Source organism: Chanodichthys erythropterus, chromosome 1 (assembly GCF_024489055.1).
Source record: "Chanodichthys erythropterus isolate Z2021 chromosome 1, ASM2448905v1, whole genome shotgun sequence".
Lineage (NCBI taxonomy): Eukaryota > Metazoa > Chordata > Actinopteri > Cypriniformes > Xenocyprididae > Chanodichthys > Chanodichthys erythropterus.
In genome coordinates, this window is record NC_090221.1 from 29,444,989 (window position 1) to 29,470,512 (window position 25,524).

The 25,524-nt window shown below is 37.5% G+C and overlaps 1 protein-coding gene across 1 annotated transcript; it reads left to right on the plus strand.

Annotated features, from left to right (window-relative positions):
* On the plus strand, positions 1-25,457 carry spon2a (spondin 2a, extracellular matrix protein). Its single transcript, XM_067382877.1, has 6 exons — positions 1-20; positions 6,366-6,594; positions 12,757-12,977; positions 20,871-21,062; positions 21,335-21,509; positions 24,056-25,457. Exons 2-6 carry the CDS (start codon positions 6,366-6,368, stop codon positions 24,241-24,243), a joined length of 1,005 nt encoding a protein of 334 aa, XP_067238978.1. The 5' UTR covers positions 1-20; the 3' UTR covers positions 24,244-25,457.
* The last annotated feature ends 67 nt before the right edge of the window (positions 25,458-25,524 follow it).

The window sequence follows — 25,524 nt, forward strand, 5'->3', positions numbered from 1 at the left end:
CTGTCTACCATCACAGCCAGGTAAGAGTGAGCTGTTAACCAGCATGTCATCCACTGCGTGTGTGTGTGTGTGTGTGTGTGTGTGTCGCGCTCATGCCGGCTGCTGTGGCAAAGGTTAAGGCAAGGGTTGCTTTTCTGCTTCTCCACTTTCCTGCTGTGCCTCTATACCGCAACCTTCCCACACTCTTCTTCTGCAGGTTTGACGTCTCTTTGAGGAACAATGCTGCAGTCTTTAAGTGTTTTAACACATGTTCTGCTCTTATTATTTAACTATTTTCTCCCTCTTCCCATTCATTTCTTACTCTCTAAAGGTTTTGCGCTTGCATGTGAGTGAAATGCAAAATTTCTGACCTCTTTCTTCAGCACAAGCGCACTGCGGCTTCATAATTGCTCTCCCTGTAAGTTTAAGCTTAAGTGTTGAAAAGCCGCAAGCTCTTTTCTTTGGCACTTTTCCGTCTCCCCTGGTTTTATTGTGTCTGGTACGTGCTGAGAGCAGAGATTTGCTGTGTCTCTCGGATGTTTGAGAATACTGGTGTCTTTTGACACTGCGCTGGAGAGGGCAAACAGAGGGAGGTTTGCTTTAGGTCAGTGTCACGCAGCATCTGCAACCACTGGCAAGTGCAGGGCTGCGGAAATGCATCCCAACTCACAAAACGTGCCTCAGTTTTGATAGATGATTTGATTTAATTTCACAGTCCAAGCCCAAGAGAAAGAGATAATGTGGAAAACGTGGGACTCTGCATTTGTACATGTGCATAATGTCACTGGAGATGGGAGATCATAATATTTATAATGTTTTAATAGTAAGCGGATGATGAATGATGACTGCACTAGATAGACACGGCATTGTTTCTTCAATGTCTCACATTAATAAACATCGGTTTGTTTTCAGGACAAACATTATTGTGCAGTTGTAGCATATGTAGGTTGTAGTCGTAGGTTGTAGTCACTTTCACACATGAAACCTGTTAAATTGCAGTAAAACGCTGGATTACCTTTTCTGGCAAATGCCACATCTGCTTTTCACACTTTCAACAGCGTTTTTTTTTTTTTGGTACCGTTTACACATCAGCACTAAAATGCAGTTAAAACTCTGTGATGTTATTTGGTAGAAATGGCTTTTATACAGCTATGCCAGAAATCTAGAATCTCAAACTGTTCCAAGACCTGTTGACTAATTTATTCATCTACCTTGAAGAAAAGCAGCTCTTTTGTTTCAATGCTTGTCCAGTTTTCTTTCCAAAAATGTAGATAATCATGATTTACATGTGGTGCGGCCAACATGTATAAAAAAAAAACAAAAAACAAACAGGAAATGATGTCATTGAGATGACCTCCACAGATCCTCATGACTGTGAGCCAAGGTCAATAAGTCTCTTTAAATATCAGATAATTTCACGTTTTTATGACATGGAAATATTAATTCAGGCTGTAAATGTCATGTGGTGTAACTCCACCAAAAAATAATTATTGACATTTTTAAATAACAATAATAAAAAACCTTAGCATGAAAAATAGCATTTTTAAAATAAGGATTAAAATGTGTACTTTCAATGTTAATTACTAGTTACTCTTATTATTATTACTTTTTAGTTGATGGTTACACCACAGGACATTTTTAGAGTCTGTAAATGTGGTAAAATGTTAACTTATAGTTATATCCCCAGTTGATAAAGCCAATTGATTTGTATTACAAGTTTTCCTAAATGTTCTTTAAATATTTAAATGCGACATTATCTAATTAAATCTGCACCAATTTACTTATAGAAACCAACCAAGAACCAAGAAATTTGAACATTCAATAAGGTTAAAAATTCTTGTTTCAGATGGGATTTTGCTTCTTTTTATCACATTAATCAGAAAATACTATTGACATTCAGAACAAACTGTAAAACTTGGTATATGTAAATTCTTCTGAAGTGGAGGTTTCTGCATGAAAAAAAAGAAAAAAAGCCTTGAAAGATAAGTGCTATAGTAGATAAACACTTGAAGAAGAATTTAAATGTGCATTTTGCATGTTTTCTTTCCACTAGTCTGAAAGAAGACATGTTATGGATGCAAAATGAATCTCAAAATTGACCAGTGCATGATAACACAGTAGTTTTGCCTTTAGTTTCTTGCTTTAAATTAAAATTTTTTTCTTAAAAATATTTTTTTCAAAACCAATATGAAGACATGTTGTGTCAGCACCTTAAAGGCTTAGTTCACCAAAAAATGAAAATAATGTCATTTATTACTCACCCTCATGTCGTTTTACACCCGTAAGACCTTTGTTCATCTTCAGAACACAAATTAAGATATTTTTGATGAAATCCGATGGCTCAGTGAGGCCTCCATAGACAGCAATGACATTCAAACTCTCAAGGTCCATTAAGGTACTAAAAACATATTTGAAAAAGTTCATGTGAGTTCAGTGGTTCAATCTTAACATTATAAAGCGACAAGAATACTTTTTGTGCGACAAGAAGACTTTTCAACAATATCCATATTGGCCGATTTCAAAACACTGCTTCAGAGCTTTACGACTCGAATCAGTGAATCATAGCGGCAAAGTCACGTGATTTCAGCAGTTTAGCCATTTGACAGGAGATCTGAATCACTAATTCGAAACAAAAGATTCATAAAGCTCAGAAGCTTCATGAAGCAGTGTTTTGAATTCGGCTCATATAGATATTGTTGAAAAGTCGTTATTTTGGTTTTTTTTTGGCACACAAAGTATTCTCATCGCTTTGATATTAAGATTGAACCACTGAACTCACATTAACTGTTTCAAATATGTTTTTAGTACCTTTATGGACCTTGAGAGTTTGAATGGCTTTGCTTACAATAGAAGCCTCACTGAGCCATCAGATTTCATCAACAATATCTTAATTTGTGTTCAGAACGAGTGTAGAACGACATGAGGGTGAGTAATAAATGACATTATTTTCAGTTTTGGGTGAACTAACCCTTTAAGAAATGTGAAAGAATTGAAGTCAGATTTCTTGTGTAAGAGCTCCTTAATCTCGTAAAGGCATGCATCGACTCAGAATTTTTCCAGCAATGTTACAACTTCTCAAGCGGTCAAATTGCTGTGGCTGATTTGCCGGCATTTCTGTTCACACACCGTTCACCTCTAAATGGGGAAAAATGCAGTTGGAAAAGTCTGTATGTGTGAAAGTGCAGTGACACTTCAGATTTTCCAAAAGATGCCGAAACTTGATCTGCCAAATATTGGAGAAAGAGACTGTGAGTTCTGAAGAAAAAGAAAGGAAACCACAAAGGAGTGCACGCTCAGTCCTCGCTCGTAAGATTTTATCCATGTCCCATTGAACCTGCGGTCTAGCCGGCTTTAAAACACGGAGCGTTTAGCTGCTCTCTCACTCCAGAACTATGTCCATTAGACATGAGGTCATTTCTGGTGACTCTAGACCTCTCTCCTCATGGATCTTAATATATCTGTTCATTATGAGCACTATTATAACTCTGTCCGCTGTTTTTCTTCAATAACATCAGAGTCACCCTCTCAGATATATATATATGAAGTACTGGTCCAACCTAAACCTACATTAATGACTTCAAATTTTAACAGACGGGCATAAAAATACCAGAAGCAGGGACGCTGTGAGCCTGTGTCTTTGATCTGCGGGTCTGTCATCTGATCATGGCTTGTTATAAACTATGGGGATCCAGTGGACAGGGCCAGAGCAATAGTCTGAGCCTGCGGTGATGAACTTGTGCCCTTTGTCGCTTCGCCTCTTTATTAAAAGACAGTGGCAGATCCCAGTATCTCATGCAGTCATGCTCTAAACCTTCTGCTGGGGTCTAAGCTGGTCTTGCGTAATACATTCAATCACAGGATATATGGGATGAAAATAAATCAGTCACAACCCCTTTCTGTTGTGTTATTTTAATTTAGTTGGGAATAAACAGCAAGCCTAGGGTTGTTGTTATAAGAGGGGGTTGACTGTGGGGTTCTGGGTAAATCTGTGCCGTGGTGATGTTGAGTTCATCACATGCCTTCAGCAGCTGTTAATTAGGTTTTATTTAAATCATGATGTAAGTCTAAAGTTTATGAAGCTGACTGGTCTTTGTGAGTCTTGCTTTAAAGGGAAAGTTCACCTCAAAATTTACTCACACATATGTTGTTCCAATGTTAGAATGACTGACATTCTTGAAACACAAAATTAAATATTTTGAATGTTCACCTCACTCTTTTTTATACATTGAATATGAAAGGGGGGCGGCACTAACAAGCTTCAAAACGGACAAAAAACAACCATAAAATCTTGTGCATATTGATGAATTTTGAAGTGCTCATATTATGCATGTTCATAATTATATTTTTAGTGTTTGCTAGTATACATTTGAATGATTTGAAGTTCAAAAACACATTATTTTCTTTGTTGCAGCACCTCTTTTCACCCTCTGCCTGAAATGTATTAGTTCCCGTCTCTTCAAAGCCGCCTTTCTGAAAAGCCCAGTCTGCTCTGATTGGTCTGTCAGCCCAGTCTGTTGTGATTGGTCAAAGAGTGTTTCAGAAACATACACATGCTCCTCGACATAGTGAAATCACCTACACAACTTATTCTTTGAAGGCAGCCAAAACAGCCAGTAGGTGACATTATGCAAAAGATCGTATACATGCACACACAGCAATATTGCATACTAAAGGAAAGGTTAAAAAAGCATAACAGGTGCACTTTAAAAATGACATGTCAAGACACGTCACAAATTAAAAGTCAGTGACATGCAGTGTCAACTGCTTTATGCATCTCACAGGATCGTCATTAACTTCAAACCTGGTGCAACACATCTTGCTTTTCCATATTTGAACATGAAACATTTCAGAGCTAAAGTGGAGGGGAAGATTTTCAGTAAATAACAACTTTAATTTCATCATATGACTTCAGAAAATTTGGAATACAGCCCATATGGACTACTTTTATGATGGTTATACACTGCCCTCCAAAAGTTTGGAAACACTCCTGGCAAAGTGTGCTTTTGGACGATATCAGCATAATTGGTGCAAATACATGACTGTAACTTGACATTATCATTGAAGACCTGCAATAATAATTTTCATTTTGATTACATAATAATGACAATATATACATGTCAAAGTCAGACATGCCCCTTTGCCAGCTGTGATGCCTGGATACTGGTTTAAACTTGGCCCAGGTTTGTAAAAGATTTTTGGGTCAGCACACCTTATAGCTTCAACAATGTCAATTAAGTTTAGAATACAATGAACCAATTAGAACCAAAGACTATAGAATAACACAAGACGTGTCACTCATATTGTTTTGAATGGGAAAGTGTAACGCGCAATATGGCGGAATAAGTCCCGCTTTCCAAATAATAGCCAATCGCCGACTGGTAAAGTCATCGCGTCACTTCAGCGGCCGTTAGAATCACTGGTTTCTATGGAAACAGTCAGACGCGCGCCTCCGAAGAGACGCGCATTTAGGTCTGCGCATGTGCAAACTTGACCCAGCCTGAAAAATACAGTTTTTTTTTTGTCAAGATTCGAGCGTTTAGAAACTAAATTTATGAGCCGGTTGTTGTTAGATTTCATTGGTGATTTCAAATATGAAATTTAATCGTAAGGTTGGCGAACGGTTTTGGAGAATTTGATGCTTCCCCATTCAAAGAGATAGGGGATGATGCCCAGGATGCCCGAGAGGCGTTTCAAAGATGGCCGCCGAGTGAAATGACTTGTCTTAAAGGGACATTAGAACCCAGTTTAGGTCAGATAGCTGCTAATGGTGGATATTTTGATGAATCGAAAATTTTAGTTTTTTTCTACGTATAAACTGTTTATATAATAAAATATGTTTTCATGGTTTGTGCTGTGTCACAAATTAAAAAGGATTCATGCCAATATTGTCCAAAACCCCACTTTTCTAGGGCGTTTCCAAACTTTTGGAGGGCAGTGTATGTCTCTATTTTTGGAGATTGACAGTCTCAAATTAGTGCTCAGTTCCCCAGAAAAAAAGAAAGTTTTGGAACAACATGACGTGAGTAAAGGATGACAGACTTCATTTTCATAAATTTCAGAAGACCTGTATGAGAGGTTTCTCTAAAGTAACTTTGTAATATCAGGTTAGTGTCTTTGAATGTGCTCTCATCTGAAGCAAGCTGCAAATCTCAGATGCTTCCCTTGACAGAGGATTAAGGTGTCAGGAACCAAAGTTATGTAATTTCCTATTGCAATACATATTTGCTGCATGAGTGGATCAGTTATTGTAGGATGAAAAACTTAAATTTGTTTGAATTTTTTCTACATGGCCTTTACATTAATATTAACCATAAAATGTGTTTTCTTTAAAAGAAGTGCACTGTACTTGGCTAATGACTTTTCCTGCTCTTTTTTTCCTGACACAGATGATGTCATCAGAGATCTTTGTTCCTGGTTGGCTGCAGCAGCTGCTTGTCGTGCTGCTCAGGTTTACGCTGTCCTGCGCGGCCCCAGTGAACCTGAACAATGGGACAGAGTGCAGTGCTCGAGGACCCGCCTCTTACATCCTGGTGTTCACCGGCCACTGGAGTCCACAGACCTTCCCCAAACAGTATCCCTTGTTCCGGCCACCTGCTCAGTGGTCCAAGCTCATGGGTAAGACTCTTGCGAGGTGTCAGAAAGTGAGAGTGTGAGCTTTGTGAGAGATGAGGTGTTTGGTTGACAATCTTGTTTTCTGAGGTTGACCACCAGTGTTGGCTCCACGTCCTGTTAGGGATGAGGCTGTTCGAACTTCTCCACCTCACCATATGTCATGACACTAAATACTCACAGCTGGTCTGTTAACCCTGTGATTTGCCCTGACGACCCCCCCAAACATGCACACATTACCTGCCACACCACGGGAGCGGGGCAGTCTAATGAGGAAAGCAGAACGAGAGTTATAACCGTTGCCAGATGACACGGGCTGCCCTGCAGGTTCACCCTCTTCTTTTATGCTCCTTCCATAAATACACAACGCATGCGGCCTGCAATGGTCATTGACTTTAATGCGATGGCAGTGTGCTCACGTTTTCTGAGAATGCGCTCTCTGGGTGTTACCGGTATACCAGCCATCACATGCCACCGCACATGAGCCAAGACCAGCAGCAGACGTGGATTCCTCAGCCAAAACATTTGAAACCCAGAGATCCTGAAAGTTCAGGCTGTGGCTTTGGAGCGCTGAGATGATGTCTGTGTGGTTTCTGCTGCCTCCTGGATGGCTTTATGACTCTCTCTTTATCCATTTATCACTGTTGTATTACAATTATGTTCAGAAACCGCACATTTTTGTATCTAATCAAAAGGTTGTGCCATAGATATGAACTCTCCGGATGAAGGATAAGACAATTTGGAGGAAAAATGGAGATTTAGAGATGAAAGCATGAGAGGTTTGTGGTTTAGCTGATTGAGGTCAGGTCTCTTCGATTTTTCTATCCACGTTTGGGCCAGACGTGTAGCATGGAAGGACTAGACGTGTCAGCATGCCAAATGTGCTCCGTGCCTTCCTGTCATTCTCACTTGTATCTTTTTCTCTCATTCTCCTGCACTCTCGCTCCCAGCTCGGGGTCTGCCAGACCAAAATGGTTTGTAGTTATGAAGAACACACTGGGACGTTAAAGAGAGGCTGAAATAATTTCAGAAACATTATCTTAACTCCTTCCTCTTTCAAAACCTCTATTGTGATATCAAGAGCTAATAGGTGAATTATCAAACTGGGCACGTTTTGTCTTCAGAGGAGTAGTTCACTCAAAAAATGATAATTCTGTCTGTATTTACTCATGATTATGTCGTTCCAAACCTGTTGTTCCATGAAAGTAGATGCAGCTCTTTCCATACTGATGCAGTTTACAGTGATCACATTTACATTTATGCATTTAGCAGATGCTTTTATCCAAAGTGACTTACAAAAAGGGAACAAAAGCAATTAATCAAAGATTTATTAAAGACCATGTCTGTTAAGCTCTAAAAAGGAAGTTCTAAAATGTTGCTCATACGGTGAGACTTCTGAAATCGCATACTGAGTAGGTACTATATTAACAATTTGAATTTAATTCGCAACTGTTAAAAATGTTTGTTGTCTGAACGTAGGCTACTACATCAGCCATGTTGTCACTGTGACCTACCAGTATCAGTTGCGTCGCTTTACTGCTTTACTGCCCTCATGGGAAAGTAAAGTGTCCATCATATGCACACTTCGGAATCTCGGCGGAAGTAGTAGGTAATCCAGGGACTTTTCGCTACTGTTTTTCTACTATGTATTTGGACTAGGCATGGGCCGGTTACCGGATTCCAGGTTTACTGTGGTTTGAAAAAGTCACAGCTTCAAAACCACAAAAAAATCTGTTATCCACCTTATTTTTCAACTCAGAAGTAAGGCGTTTTCTCTAAATGTGCGAGACTTCAGATTTATTAGCCGCTATAGGGAAATAACGAGAAGAATTTTAAAGTGCAGTAAACTGCAAAACTGTTTGTGCTACAATCCAGCGTTTTTATATTTAAGAAAATACAATAAAATAATATGGTAAGAAATATTGCTAATATCAAGCAGCATAATGAGTTGTTTTGTACAGCTGTACAAATGGCCGTGCCCACACTTAAATAAGGTGGATACCGTTCCTAGGGTATGAGCTGTTTTTTATGTCTCGTCAAGGATGGAAAGTGCAGGAATCCCTCAGGTTGTGTGCAATCGACAGCTGTTGGACCGAAAGTCATTTATTTCCAATGGAGAGTAGTTCGGGGGCAGCGTGGAGTTCCGATCATATGCGATTGCTAATTTCGGATCCGATTTTGAAATATGTATTTTAATCAAAACTATGAGCGTGAAGTTAGAATTACCAATATTTTAACACTTTAACATTATTCTGTAAACACTATTAATGTAAAATGGTGGTTATTAATAATTATGTCAGAAAAATTAAATCAATTATTATGTTCATTAGCTCTATCAAATCTATGTTTTAATTTTAGATGTATTGAGGGTCATTTCCTTTATGTGGATATATTCATACATGCAGTAACGTTACATTCTTTAAAATCGTTCAGTTTACCATGGTGAATAAGCCGATGGTAGCTTCACGATCAATTTCAAAGTTCCGTATGACTGCCGCTAGGGGGCGAAATGCGACAATTGGATGCAAATGTCATGTGCAGTGGAAAGGCGGCTTAACGCCACCCCTCCTCCTCCCTGGAACTTTTTTTCCCCTTAGAAAAAGATCAAGTCTGCCGTATAGAATTTTTCAAGTACCGAAAACATTCAGACAGCCACGGCTTGGAGGAGAAAGCACTTCTAAAGGCTGATTTATACTTCTGCGTTGGACCTACGCCGGAGCCTCTGTGCCATAGACTATGCGTCTGTTTTCAATTTATACTTCTGCGTCGTTGTCCGCGTCGACGTGCATGCAGACCACTAGTTGGCAGTGTCCGCGGTCATGTTGAGTATCAAGGCAAAAGCTGAAGAAGAAGCAGGTTGTCATGTATGTTGTCAGAGAAGCGGCAAATACAAATAGAAGCGGCAAATAGGTAACGGCTTTTGTTGCAGTATGACTGCATGTGTTCCCTGAAACAGAGCATTTTTTCATTCCTATGGAAGTTGAAAACGCTCGCTCTTCTCCGATTGCTCCGCGCCAGTTTTTTTACCTGAGGGAGGGGTTATAGCAGACCAATCACAGCGCTTGCGGTCCGCGTATAATTGACGCGTGGTACAAACAGCCTACATCATAGCTACGGCGTACACTCAACGCAGAAGTATAAATCAGCCTTAACTTTTAAGACATGTTTAAGAACATTCACTTTCTCTTCTCACCGACTGCGAATTGACACACACCCACCTCCTCTCTCACACTCATCTCATTCGATCCGGTTGAATAGAGCTTGTATCGCCCATAATTTCAATCATAACCGCAGGTTTCGCGCTCACACCAAAAGAGCGTGCACCACTTATCTAGTAGCGCTCTCATAAAGCCACGTCTCAACAACTCGCAAGTATCAAAATGACTTTTTTTCCATGGCTTTCTGCGCGTAAACGGTCAAATACATACAAAATTATGTCAAAATTCACTTCTTGCTGAGTGGAAATGATCCAGTTATTTTACATTTGATTACTTTCATTTATGTATCATTTCTTACCTGAATACCTGAAAAACGTAAAGCCATGTTTATTTCATTTATATTTATTTTATTGTATTAATTTGTACTATTGTTTGCAAAATCATTTATTTTATTTATATTCTATAAGCATAAAAATAAAATATATTGTGTTCAGTGGAAAAAAGTTGTGAAACCGTGATATTTTTGCTTAAGGTTAACACATCGTCAAAATCTCATACCTACCCATGCCTAATTCGGGCATAAACTCTTTTGATGTACTGTTACAATTCCATATACTATATAGTAGGGAAGTTTGGCAAGCAGGGCGGGGCAGAGAGCCGTGGGAATGGAGCAAAGCCGGTGGCGCAAGTGCTAATGAGCGTCACCTGCATGCCACACAGGTCTTGAGTCTCATGGAGGAGCTCCAGAATGATTAAAGGAGGAGTGACAAAAGAAGACCAGGCCTGGGACATTTATGTTGGTGTTTTATTATGTTTATATGCGACAGTCGTCCGTGAGGGGTTGCCACAGGTTTATGTTAAAGGGGACCTACAATGCCACTTTTACAAGATGTAATATTAGTTTCTGGTGTCCCCAGAATGTGTCTGTGAAGTTTCAGCTCAAAATACCCCACAGATCATTTATTATAGCTTGACAAATTTGCTCCTATTTGGGGGTGAGCAAAAACACGCCATTTTTGTGTGTGCCCCTTTAAATGCAAGAGCGCTGGTGCTCAGGCCTGCTTTCCAAAAGAGGGCGGAGCTTTAACAGCTGGTACTTCGGTTGCTCAACAACAACAAAAAATGGAGAATCTCACGCAGCCAAAATGACGATTGTCAGTAACGGTGTTCAGCCTTACATTGTTCAAACCGGAGTCGGACACTGATGGAGAGACTCAAGAAGAAGTTACAACTTGGATGTTTCTGAATGGATAAATTTATGGTGGATACATTTATATAGTTGCTGTGGAGTTGATTCAACTCATCAACTAGCATGTGCCGTAATGTCAATCTTTTGTGCAAATCCAGCATTGAATTGACCCTCCTTTGTGACGAGGCAAAAACACTACTACGACAACTCTTCCTCATCTCTAAAGCAGCCCAACATAGCCTTGCTCCCTTTGCTGTGTGTTCTCGGGGGCAGGTTAATGTAAATCTTGGGGTTTGTGATGTCACAAACCCAGGAAGAAGCTCGCTGTAGTCCCTACCATCTGTTTGTTGTAGTCCTTAAAAAGTGATTTCTGTTAAGGAAATATCTCCCTTTGCATTCAACTTTGAGCGTCATAACTTTGCAGATGTTGTTTATGATCAAACAGCAACATTACACACTAACTAAAGTTAAAAAAGTGAAATCATAATCAAGGACCCCTTTAAACGTTTGCCGGTTCCCACCTCCTTCTTCCCTGATCTTTAAACTTTGTTACAGGAAGTATTCGATTTCGGATGCAGCGTTGGTGTTGGAATCATTTAACTTGGGCCAGTAACCAACAACATAGCAACTTTCTAGCAACCATCATAATACCCAGAATACCAACTGCATAGCAACACCCTGACAACCACCAACAATCAACAGGTGGCATGATTTACACAGACAAGAAAATGTATAAATCAGAAAAGGTAAAACTCTAGTTTGATTCCACATGTCATTCTGGTTTTCGAGAGCTATTGATCAGATTCCTATTAAGGAGTGGGAAGTGACTTTTGGAATAGTAGTTTAGTCATTAGTTGTGGTTGGCAAAAAGGTCCAGTCCCCATTGTCATTAGTGTAGTGATGCACAAAGCACAGCTCACACAGAAGTCACTTTCAAACCAAGCAGGGTTCTGTTCGTCAGTGCGGCGAATTTGCATTACGAAATGTATTGCCTAATTGCGCAGGTTCCTGTTGAACTGACTGGATTTTGCCTGCAAAAATGTGATCGCACATATAATGTTCTTGAATATGTAGTCAGTTATGGAGAGAGAATAGAGTTTTTGCTATGAATCACAGAAATCTACATGCAACGTAAAAGGAAGCAAAAAAGTGCTGCTTCACGATTTTTATCGTCTTACTACTCAGGTGTGATATATTACGATTAAAGTTTGAAAAGCTCCCTTTGAATTACATGTATATTAAAATGCCATGTGACAGTGATTGAAGACTGTGTTGTAATATTTGCATACCAGTTTGTGATTGGTGTTTTCATACTGATTGGTCTTTCTTCTTTAACCACTGTATAGTGCATTGTGATTTTTGAGTGCAATGACACAGAACCAGAACCAAAAACAAACGTTTAAAACCTTAACCTTTTGCCGCCTTGAAGCACTGATATTAACTTCAGGGAATGAAAATGTACGTTAATATATTACATAACAGTCTCTGTCACCCCTGCACTATAGGTGCACACTAGACTCATAGCAGGTCTGGTTTTTCTCACTGAAGGTTTTGTTTTTAGGTGTTTATTCTCTTGGCATTGGGGCTTCTGCTTGGCTTTATTTTAAACAGCTCGAGGTGTGTTGAGCACACACAGAAGGTGGCAGAGCTGTATTTGTGTTTTGTGAAATCTGATGAGCAATAAAAATTCATGGAGTGGTAGTAATGTTCAACAGGCCATGACAGAACCTGCCCGACGAATCACGGGGCCTGAGAAAATGATCAATTTAAATATGTTTCCTTTGAGTTTACCTTTATTCTTTTACTTCTGAATCTGTGCAGCCGTGACCCATAATGAGCAGTACCGGCTGTGGCAGGAGGGGGCACCGGCGAGCGATGGCATGAGGAGCTTTGCTGAGCAGGGGCTCACAGTGGATCTGGTGAAGGATGCGAAGGAGGCGAGGAAGATGCGAGCGGTGGGGTCCATGTACCGCACAGCTGGGATTCCCTCTGGCATCGGCCACAGCTCCACAGAACTACTCCTGACGCCCAGGAGTCCTCTGGTAAGATCACCATTTCCCCAATTGAGAAGTAGGTAAATCTGCCTCTTTTAGTGATATGCTGACTTTAGATTAGAAAGTAAATAATGATCACCAGGATGGCTACTAGTAAGGCACATTCCTCACAGTCAGCGGCTGATCTAGAAAATGTTTTATAGGGTGGCATGAGGACTGTGACAACACCAAAGCAAGCATCCATGCATCATTCCTGAGAATTTATGGCTTGACATAAACATTTTGCCTATAAATATGCAATACTCTTACATTACCACAAAGTAATCATCTACTGTTTAAAAATAATATTAATAATAATAGCAAATAATAATATATCAATATCCACTGTCTATTAAACACATCAACCGATTCTAAATCTGTCTATTAGAGTAGGTCTATCATTACTACACTGAGATTATTTCTTTTATTAATATACTATATGCTACTTTAATAATAAATAAATAAAGTTTTTTGTGCATCAAGTTGAAGAGCAGCAAAAACGTTTGAATTTAACATTAAAGCATGGCCAAAATATTAAAGCACTGAGACTTAAACGGTTAGTGCAACCAAAAATGAAAATTCTGTCATTAATTACTGACCCTCAAGACACTGCAAACCCATAAGACCTTCGTTCATCTTCTGAACACAAGTTATGATATTTTTGATGAAATCCGAGGGGTCTCTGACTTCCCATAGACTGCAACACAATTGCCACTTTCAAGGCCCAGAAAGGTAGTAAAGACAGCCAGCTCAGTATTGGCCGATGCTGTTCACGTGAGCAGCATAATCTATCTATCTACCTTGTCAAGACCTTGTGAAAAATATCAGTGTAGTTAATTATTAAGATTAGATTCTTAGATTCTTCTTTGTATTAGTTTCCCTGATCAGGATCTTCTTATTGGTTTCATTTTATTTATTTTTTTGTCTGATGGCAAATGTCTATTTCTATGATAAAAGTTAAGATTGTTGTGCACAGTTTGGTGAATCTGCTCACAATGCGAAAACAGTACATGACACAGGTCAAAATGAACAATGAAAAGCGTTGTGGATGAGATGGGATTAGATTTCTCAGAGGGCCTCATGTTAGCTGAGAGTTATTTTCAGATTCATAAACAAATGAAAAAGAAAAAAAACAGTCCATTTGTTTGTGAATTCAACTACACTGGTTGTGCTGTGTGTTTTTGACTCACCAAAAAGAACCGGTTCATAAAAGTTATCTGTTAATGAAGTTCACTACAAAGTGTGTGCAGCCCGCAAAGACAATGAAGAGGTGTTTTCTTGCCATTTTTTAGCAGTACATGTTTTTGTGTCATCACATTGAAGCACTGCTACTGTAAAGTGGTACATGAAACACTGCTTATATATATATATATATAGGATTAGTTCACTTTCAAATTAAAATTTCCTGATAATTTACTTACCCCCATGTCCAAGATATGCATGTCTATCTTTCTTCAGTCGAAAAGAAATTAAGGTTTTTGATGAGAACATTCCAGGATTTTTCTCCATATAGTGGACTTCAATGGACCCAAAACGGTTGAAGGTCAAAATTACAGTTTCAGTGCAGCTTCAAAGTGTTCTACACGATCCTAGATGAGAAATAACGGTCTTATCTAGAGAAACCATCGCTCATTTTCTAAAAAAAAAATTAAAATTATATACGTTTTAACCATAAATGCTCATCTTGAACTAGCTCTCTTCTTTTCTATTTGAATTCCGGCAGTGTAGACGCTGCTAGGTGTATTACTGCCCTCCTCAGGTCAAAGTTTGAACTAATTGTTATATACTTGCACTAGCATATTGTATATGACAATTTAGTTCAACTTAGATGTCTAAGTGATTGGAGAAGTCCTGCATACGTCATTCAGTTCATGCTGACTTTTACAATTTAGTTCTATATTGCACAAAGACAGACTTCACCAGAGCGCAGGTCTCCAAAACCACATCCAGAGTCCCGGGACCTCCAGACCACAAGCCTCACTCCCTCCCTTCCGGCTCCTGTGCTGCGTTTCCTGCACCCACCAGATCTGCAGATAGGGAGAGGCTGGATCCTTTCCTTCTCAGTTTCTGGAATATTTATTTTCCTGTTAGCCATGAGTCAGTTGGTTATAGGGTCTAAAGGCAGTTCTGGTGCTGCTGGTGACCTACATATCTTTATTGCCAAAGTCTGGAATAAAAGAAGACTTATTAAAACTGCAACTACCCTCAGATGCGCTTGGCATTCAGTCCTTCTGGCACTAACCACAGCAGGCGGGATGTCTGCTGTGGCGCTGCTGTTTATAGATCCGCAGGGCAGTAAAGTACGACTGAGAGTATGAATGTGGCCTTGGGATGAGACTGTGAGGTGTGTGTGTGAGCTATGAGTGTCTGTTCACTTATTGTTGATGAACTGATTGCTTACACCCTAATATTAAGCATATTTAATAGTATTAAACTTTAGTAAGTAATTTCTTCTGAATGTTTGTGCTACAGAAATGAATGATACCTCAATGATGTGTTACGTTTATTAGTGATCAGAGTGCTTAATCACATAAAAGAAGGGTCACCGTGATTTTGCCAAGTAAGACATGTTCCTGGATCAGCATATTTTTTAAAATTTAGACTTAACCCTATTTCTATTCCTACCCCTAAACCCATAATTTATCCCTAAAATCAGAGGGAAATGATAGGTGAATAACACTGATGTAGAAGCGCCTAACCCTGGTTGTAAGCCTAAACTTGACATAAACTGTAAACTTTTCCCTCAAATCTGATTGGTTGATTAGAATGTTGTTCCAGGATCAACAAAGATGTTGTACTTGGTAAAATCACATTCACCTAAAAGAAGGGACCTAAGACATCAAAAAAAAATATTTATTCAAGTATAGTGTCCAAAAGTGATGTCCAGCCTAGGTAAATTGGCATTTTCATCCTTTATTCAAATATTATAAAAATTGTTAATTGTTATAAAAATATAGCTTGGAGTCAATTGATTTATTAGTAATCTGTCATACAAAGAAATTATGAACACATGCATTGCATGATGTTGCTGTCAGTGTATGCTTCTTGCTGTGAAATAAACTCTGTAGCTGTAGTTTGCGGTTTTTGCCTACCTTAACTAAGTTTAGTGATTTGTTCTTCCCTCATATTTAAAATATTTTAAATAAATATAAAATATTTTCCTCATATGTTGATGTTTTTTTAATGACCTTATATATATATATATATATATATATATATATATATATATATATATATATATATATATATATATATATATATATATATATGTCATTAAAAAAACATCAAAATATGAGGAAAATATTTTATATTTATTTTATATTTATTTAAAAAAAAAAAATATATATATATATATATATATATATATATATATATATATATATATATATATATATATATATATATATATATATAATAAAAATATATTTCCAACACCAGTAACAAAGTATTTTATATTTGTAATAGGAATAGTAGGAATATAAAAGGAATAGTTCAGTAGATGTGGATGTAAATTTATTTCCATTAACAAAATAGTAACATCTACTCTTATTAGTACTCTTAATAGTAAACTGTACTCTTATTAAAATGAACACTGGATTCAGACTGGCTTACCTCTGTATGCTGCCTTCATCTTTCTGTAATTTTCTGAGAAACTACCTAAATACACTGTTGGGCTACAGCCGACATTGAACAGTGTTTAATTATTTAAGACCTCCAAAAAAGAGACATGGTGTCAAATTTCAGATTCCTGCACATGCATGACCATCAGCTTCAAATCAACAGGAAAATAAGGTAATCAAAAACAGCAAAATGCTGTCCAAAATTACTCGAGGTTCTTTTGCATTTAATAGAATCCAGACAGTGGCAGCACTGTGTATTTCTGCAAAAGCCCAAGCCATGCAAGAAACCACAGCACGTTCCAGCAGCACATGCAGACAGACAGAGGAATAGATGAGTTGTGTATTATTTTTCCCGACACAGTGTTCTGGCAAATCAGGGCATCGGTTTGGCAATTATGTGTTAGTGTGACTTTGTGCCCTCAAGAGAGATTGAGCTCTATTAGCGCAGGGCCGGAACAGACAGCAGAGGGATGAGGCACCGCTCGCCTCTCACGCCAGAGAAATTGATATAGCAGGAGGTATTCCTGGAAAAGCCACAGAATGAGAAGAGATGAGAGGGAGAGACGAGAGTAAATCCAGCCTGGAGAAAAGTCAGCCGTAGACTGGATGTTGACACAAGGTACCAAAATCGTGGCCCAAATATGGATGCGAAGTGCTGACTAAATATATCGGTCCTGCTTTTATTGTTTGCTTTGGGAATGATGTATTGTGAGTAATTCACACTAAAATGCATACTATGACGTGAGATCCAGTTCAAATGTAGTGTTGCTTAAGTTTGTGTCCAGAGGAAAAGGTTGCTCTTAAGTGCAAGACTGTGATTAATTATATGGTTCCAGAAGTTTCAAGAACTGTTACTCAGTTAAAAAAAAAAAAAAAAAAAAAAAAAAAGCAGAAGGGACAAAATAAAATAAGTATGCCAGTTTCCTAGCTGAACAACTTGATTTTTTATGGGTTTTTGGTGAGTTAAGCATTTTAATTAATTTATTACATAAAATAGTTTTTATCAAAATAATTTTAAGTCATCTTGCTACCCCCTTTGGATCTTTTTTTTTTTTTTTTTGATTTCAGATTTCATTAGATTGCAATTCTGAGCAGTGTGGGACATTTTGAGATCTCTTCTGAAACTCCAAATGAGACACGTGAGATTACTAGGGTCTTTTTCTCAAGAGACAAATCTAAGAAGCAGGACATTCCATAAAATCACCTTTTCCTCCCTATATAATCTCATTTTAGGTACACTCTTAAATTATTTTTTGCAGCAATGCCACAGAAATACCATTTTAGGTTTCCCAAAGAACCTTTCAGTGAACAGTTATTTTTTTTCTTAGTGTGAAGAACATTTTAATAATCTAAAGGACCTTTTTCCACTCTAAAGAACCTTTTTTGTGGAACTGAAAGATTCCATGGATGTTAAAGATTCTTCATGGGACCATTGACAGTGTTGGGGAAAGTTACTGTTAAAAGTATGTTTACTTCCTAAAAAGTAACTAATTGCGTTACTTAGTTTCTTTTTTGGAATGTAATATGTTACATTACTTTTTCTCACCTGGGCTGGGCTTATTTGTTTGTTTTTTAATAAAAAAAGAATATTTTTGGCAAATGTAAAGGCCCTTTTACACCAAAAGTAAAATGAATAAGCCTCAGTCTGAATAAAATGCATATTTACACCTGTACAGTAAAGCGCACAGCTCAAACAAACCTTTCAGCTGGATCATAGAAGAATAGGATACCGGAGAAGAAAGTTCAAAACTCTTACTTTAGCAATTAAAAAAAATAAAATAAAATAAACAAATATAATTTTTATTTAAAGTCATTTTTGCTTATATAGTTGAATTGGATCATTGAAGGTCAGTAACATTGATACATTGGTTAATAGTTTGCATTTCCTTTTTTTATTCATTTTGAGGAAGTGAGATGAGTCAATGCCTGCTCACATTTAGTCCTGAACTACAATAACCTTCATGTTCACACAGCGCACACAACACCTCTGCACTTACTGCTTAATTCTCTCAACACGGGGACAGGGGGAGTTGTCAGTCATTAAATGGGACAACAATGTAACTTGCAATACTTATTTGAAAAAGTAACTATTTTGTTTTAAATTTAAAAGTAATGCATCACTTTATGAGTTACTTGGCAAAAGTAATCTGATTATGTAATCTTGCATTCCCAGGTGAAAAAAAGTACACTTCTATAATGTACTTAAAGTGCTCTATTTTCACACACTAATTTTGTACTTAAAAATTATTCTTTAGTACTTAAGATAATCTTAAAAACATCTAAGTGTACTCAACTGTGCTATTTTGAGACCCCATGAATATCAACTAAAATGTGCTTTTAATGTACTATCTCTGTATCTAAAAAATGTATTTAATTACCACTTATAGTACATTTGAACCTATTAGTGTACAACAAGTGGTAACTAAATACATTTTTTAAAGGTGCCCTAGAACCAGTTTTTACAAGATATAATATAAGTCTAAGGTGTCCCCTGAATGTGTCTGTGAAGTTTCAGCTCAAAATACCCCATAGATTTTTTTTTTATAATTTTTTTAACTGCCTATTTTGAGGCATAATTAACTATGCACCGATTCAGCGCGCGGCCCCTTTAAATCGCGTGCTCCCCGCCCCAGAGCTCTCGATTATAATACAGTGCATAAACAGTTCACACAGCTAATATAACCCTCAAATGAATCTTTACAAGATGTTCGTCATGCATACTGCATGCATGCGTCGGATCATGTGAGTATAGTATTTATTTGGATGTTTACATTTGATTCTGAAGGAGTTTGATAGTGCTCCGTGGCTAAAGCTAACATTACACACTGTTGGAGAGATTTACAAAGAATGAAATTCTATTTATGAATTATACAGACTGCAAGTGTTCAAAAATGAAAATAGCGACGCCTCTCTTGTTTCTGTGAATACAGTAATAAACGATGGTAACTTTAACCACATTTAACAGTACATTAGCAACATATGCTAACGAAACATTTAGAAAGACAATTCACAAATATCACTTAAAATAACATGTAATCATGGATCATGTCAGTTATTATTGCTCCATCTGCCATTTTTTGCTATTGTTCTTGCTTGCTTACCTAGTCTGTTGATTCAGCTGTGCACAGATCCAGACGTTAATACTGGCTGCCCTTGTCTAATGCCTTGAACATGAGCTGGCATATGCAAATATTGGGGGTGTACATATTAATGATCCTGACTGTTACGTAACAGTCAGTGTTATGTTGAGATTCGCCTGTTTTTCGGAGGTCTTTTAAACAAATGAGATTTACATAAGAAGGAGGAAGCAATTTTGAAACTCACTTGTATGTCTTTTCCATGTACTGAACTCTTGTTATTCAACTATGCCAAGGTAAATTCAATTTTTGATTCTAGGGCACCTTTAAATACAGAGATAGTATATTAAAGGCACATTTTAGTTCATATTTCATGGTGTCTCAAAATAGCACAGTTGAGTACACTTAGATGTTCTTAAGATTATATTAATACTAAAAATTCTTTTTTAGTACTTAAGTACAAAATTAGTTTAAGTACATTATAGAAGTGTACTTTTTTTCACCCGTTTTACTTGTATTGCGTTACACCGAAAATTGATCAACGCTGCCAATAAAGAACTTTTGTTTTTAAGACTTTTGACTAGCACCAGTAAGTAACTACTAGCAACACCCTAGCAACCACATTAGCAACACACTAAAATTCACTCTGAACATTTTAGCAACTGCACAGCAATGTCCTGGCAACCCTGGTGGTGAGTTTTGCACGCACATTTTGTTCAGAAAATATGAATCTACTTTGAGAGGTTTGACTGATACACCTTAAATGAACTCAAGCAGACCGGATCGGTCAGGTTTTATTGTATGTCTGATGAATCATCTTTGGCTCAATATTAGGCTTGCGCTCATCCTGAAATAGCCATTGTCACAGTATGGCTCGTTTCGCTCTGTGCGACTATGTCGTGTGGCTATTCCCTCTTTCTGCTCTGACCGAAGGGATCTTCCTGGATGAGGTCATAGTCAAAAAGGAAACATTCATCACCATTTAAAAAAATCCCAGATGGTTTAACCTAACATACACAGGAAGGAGTGGAAAATACTGGAAATGGCTACAAAGAAAAGTTTCAGATGTGACTTATGAAGCCAATTATGTTAGCAGAGCATGCTGAAAAAAGGAAGTACATTGCCAAGGTAAATCAGCGTTGATAATGTCTGTGTGTATGTTTTCAACATGAGAGTGACTGATCATGTCGTGCTTTCTCTCACAGCTGTCTCTGATAGTGAAAGTGATCCCCAGTCCAGACTGGTTTGTGGGGGTTGACAGTCTGAACCTCTGTGAGGGTGGGCAGTGGAAACAGGAAGTGACCTTTGACTTGCACCCATTTGATGCTGGCACAGATAGCGGCTTCACTTTCTCCTCACCAAACTTTCCAACAACACCCCCTGAAAATATCACTATGGTGAGATATTGTATTATTTATATATATATATATATATATATATATATATATATATATATATATATATATATATATATAATATATATATATATTTATATATATGGCATGTATCATTGTATCATCACATGCTACATATCACAGTTTTAATAATATTTGAACATAAGGTAAGGATGTCAATTTTCGTAGGCTGGACGTCACTTTTGGCCACTAATGTATTTGAACTAATTCAAATAAAAATTTTAACATGTATCTGTTGTTTTATTTTGATGCAGATCACCTCTCAGAAGCCAAACCACCCAGCAAATTCCTTCTATTACCCTCGGCTAACAGAACTCCCGCCTCTGGCCACCATCTGGGTGAAGCGTCAGGGCCGCTCATCTGTCCGTCAACAGAACCGGGTGTCCAATCACATCCTGCCTGAAGCAACCAAACCTCACAGATTCTCAGGTAGATCTACAAACACATTTGACACATGCCAGGGTAGAGTATTGTGTCTCTTAATTGTGATCTTCTTTTTATTTGGCTGATAAATCCAAAAAAGAAGTGCTATGTGCTTCAAGATGTTATGGTTTACCACAGCATTCTGCACGATTTAAAGTTTTGCAGTGTTTTTGGTGAAAGTAAACAGTTCGGATTTGATGAACCTTAATGCACGCCACATGTGGTAAACACTTTTTATTTGATTCCACAAAAATTTTAGCATGCGTGTTGTTCCACTAACTAATGTGCTGGTTTCAATTTCTTTTTAAAGCACCCCTATTATGCTATTTTAAAGGTTGCTAATTTTGTCTCCAAAAAAAAAAAAAACAGGTTTACATGCATATGTACATCTGAATTTCAGATCCGGATCTTCCTCAGCGCTCGATACACAGTGATACGAACAGTAACGATGGCGTCGGTTTTACCGTATCAATTCAAGCCCGAGTCCTCATCTTTTGGAAATGTATGCAAAGTAGATTTGCTTTGGCAGCACAGAAAACAGTAGGATCAAAGCGGACATCATTTGCAGGCAGGGAGTAAAGACCATAGGATGGCATTATGCAAATGTGTTACAAACCTATGTAGGTTCGTGCAGGAAATGAGACTGGAATTGCTGACGACTTGTTTCTGGCAGTTCAGAATCTGTTCTTTCTTTTAGGAGACCTATGTTTCCATCTATCTACTTTTATGCGCATTTTGGGATATCGCATAAAAAAACCGCTGGATGGAAAGGCCAAGATGCGTATAAATTCTAAAAACGTATGCGCTCAAATGAGTCGGATCATTTTTTATGCGATACAAAAACGTGCATAAACTACGATGGAAACACTTTTTTTGATGTGCATCAAAAAAGACGTGACTTTACGATAGTATAGCATAACTGAACCAACCAGTGAACTGATCTTGCTGCACAGCATCTGAAATGCTGTTTTGGTCATTCTATAATGCATGAGTAAATTCTGTCGTTAAAGTGGATCAGTGTAATTCCCTCCCAAAAATGCCTTACACAATTGAGTTCACAAACATCAGGTATCTGAATGCAAGATAACATGACAGGGTTTATTGTGTTTCATCTGGTTAGCGTAGGTTATTTGTTATAGGGCTGCAAAATGATTAATCGCGATTAATCGTGTCCAAAATAAAAGTCTGTGTTTACGTAATATGTGTGTGTGTTCTGTGTATAATTATGTATATATAAATACACACACATACATGCATTTATTTAAGAAATATATGCATGTATAAATAAATATATATAAATTTATATATAATTTATATTATATATAAATATTTTATATATAAATATAACATTTTTCTTAAATATATACATGTATGTGTGTGTATTTATGTATGCATGATAATTATGGATAGAAACAGTGTTGGGGAAAGTTAAATGATTTACTCCCTAAAAAAAGTTACTAATTCTCTTAGTTACTTTTTATGAAAAGTAATGTGTTAGATTACTTTTGCGGTGCTTTTTCTCGCCTGGGCTGGGCTTGTTTGTTTTTAATAACAACAAAGAAAGGTCTATTTTTGGCAACAACAAAAAAAAAAACTAAAAGTGTTAAAGGGGCCTTAACTGAAAGAAATACATATTTACACTTGCACAGTAGAGGGCCCAGCTCGAACAAACCTTTCAGCTATGCTGCCATTCTGGATTAATGAAGAATAGGATACAAGAGAAGGAAGTTCAACACTTCTAAATCTAATCTAAAGTCATTTCTGCTTGTTAGTATAGTTGAATTAGGTTAGTAGTAAAGACATTGGCAAATAAAGTGAGATTAAATACATAAAGTATATTTGTGTAATTTAATATGGTAAATTATTACAGGTTTGCGTAAAATTCTAAGATTGCATTTCACTGTTTTTATTCATTTTGAGGAATAATGAACGTTTTCATGCAAGTGAGATGAGTAAATGCATGTTCACGTTTAGTCTAGAACTACAGTGTTCACACAGAGCACACAACACCTCTGCACTTTATTTCCCTCAACATGGTGACAGGAGAGCTGTCAGTCAATAAATGTGAAAAAGTAACTTAGATATTTTGTTGTAAATTGAAAAATGTAATGCTTTACTAGTTGAAAAAGTCATCTGATTACGTAACTCAAGTTTTGCAAATGTTGCGATATTCCAAATTTGCGCACAATTTAAATTCGTAACTTTGGATGGAAACATAATTCCATTTATCTGCACTTTGATCTTTGAAACTTTGCAGACCTTTTACATTCACAAACAGCTATGTTACACACTACATGAAAGGTATTAACCGAAAAAGCACTTATAGTATTACAATTTCCATTTCCAGTTGCTATGGGACTTCATAACTGAGTCCATAGGCCTATGGTAAAATACACATTTCTTTAATTATTTGGGATATCTGAGCCGGTCTGAGTACGGCAGTGGCCTGTTTTTCTGTATCTGCCCATGCATAAACATAATCTCTTGATGAATTGCTTCCAGACTAGCGGTCCTCGTGATGTGTTTCATGCAAACCCATGCATGTGTTTCAGAAACGCCACTGGACTGCGAGGTGTCGATGTGGTCGTCCTGGGGCCTGTGTCTGGGGCCGTGCTCTCGGGGTGGACTGCGCCATCGCACCCGTTATATCCTGCTGAAACCCGCCAACAGTGGCACGCCGTGCCCCGAGCTGGAGGAACAAGAGGAGTGCACGCCGCACAACTGCCTCGCATATCAGTGATGCCGGTCACACTGCTGGCATAGACACTTCGACGCTGTCCAAACGGAGAGCCGAGTTTAACCTCATGCCAATGCTGAATCACTGCCGCAGAATGCGGGAGAGCCGCCTGGCTGGACGTCCAGTGAGCTGCATTGGCTCCTCTCCTCACTGGAAAAGAACGGCTCGTATTCTGTTAATAGAGACTTTGATTACGGGTGCTGTACTCGCAGTAATCTCAGTGTATCTTTGCATAATCGCACATTATTTTGCCAATATAGATTTGTGGAATAGATGACTTGCAGTTGCCCAACCACTGTTTTTTAACATAACTACATGAATTAACATAAGCCTTCCTCTTGATCTCACAACAGTAGCAACCTTTTTAAAGTAGCCTAGTTTGGTTTTGAGTGATTTGACAGATGGTGCAGGCTGTAGAAGTCAACCGGTAGTTCATTAGAAGTAAAATAACACTTGGAGACACTTTCTCATACAGGCCTAATGATGCACCAAATGCAGTATGCATACAGTTTACAATATTATCTTGTGAGGAATCACACAAAAACAAACTGTCATGTGTCATTTATCAAATAAGGGACCGTTTAGATGTTGTATACACTACCAGTCAAATGTTTGGAATCATGAAGATTTTTATTTGAAAGAAAGAAAGTCTCTTGTGCTTATCAAGGCTGCATTTATTTTGTCAAAAAAAAAAAAAAAAAAAAAAAAAATTTAAAATTATTGTTTTCTAGTTTAATATATTTAGATTTAGCTGAATTTTCAGCATCATTACTCCAGTCTTCAGTGTCACATGAAATTATTTCAGAAATTATGCTAAATAATTACTGCTCAAGAAACATTTCTTATTATTAACAATGTTGAAACATTTGTGCTGCTTCATATTTTTGATCCTTTGATGAATAGAAAGTTCAAAGGAACAGCATTTATTTGAAATATTTTTTTTGTATCATTAGATGTGTCTTTACTGTTATCTTTGATCATTTTAATGCTAAAAATCCTTGAACTTTTGAATGGTAATGTATCACAGTTTCCTCAAAAATATGAAGCAGCACATCTGTTTTCAGCTTCAAATTACATTTTAAGATATACTGACAGAAAACATTTTAAATTGTAATATTTCACAATATTACTGTTTTATTTTTGATCAAATATATGCAGCCTTGTTGAGAATGAAAATTCTTTCAAAAACGTTCAGAACTTTTGACCGGTAGTGTATATGTGGCATTTTATGTTTCTTCTAATAATAAACTATGAAATTCTCTCTCAAATCATCTCCTCCTTGTT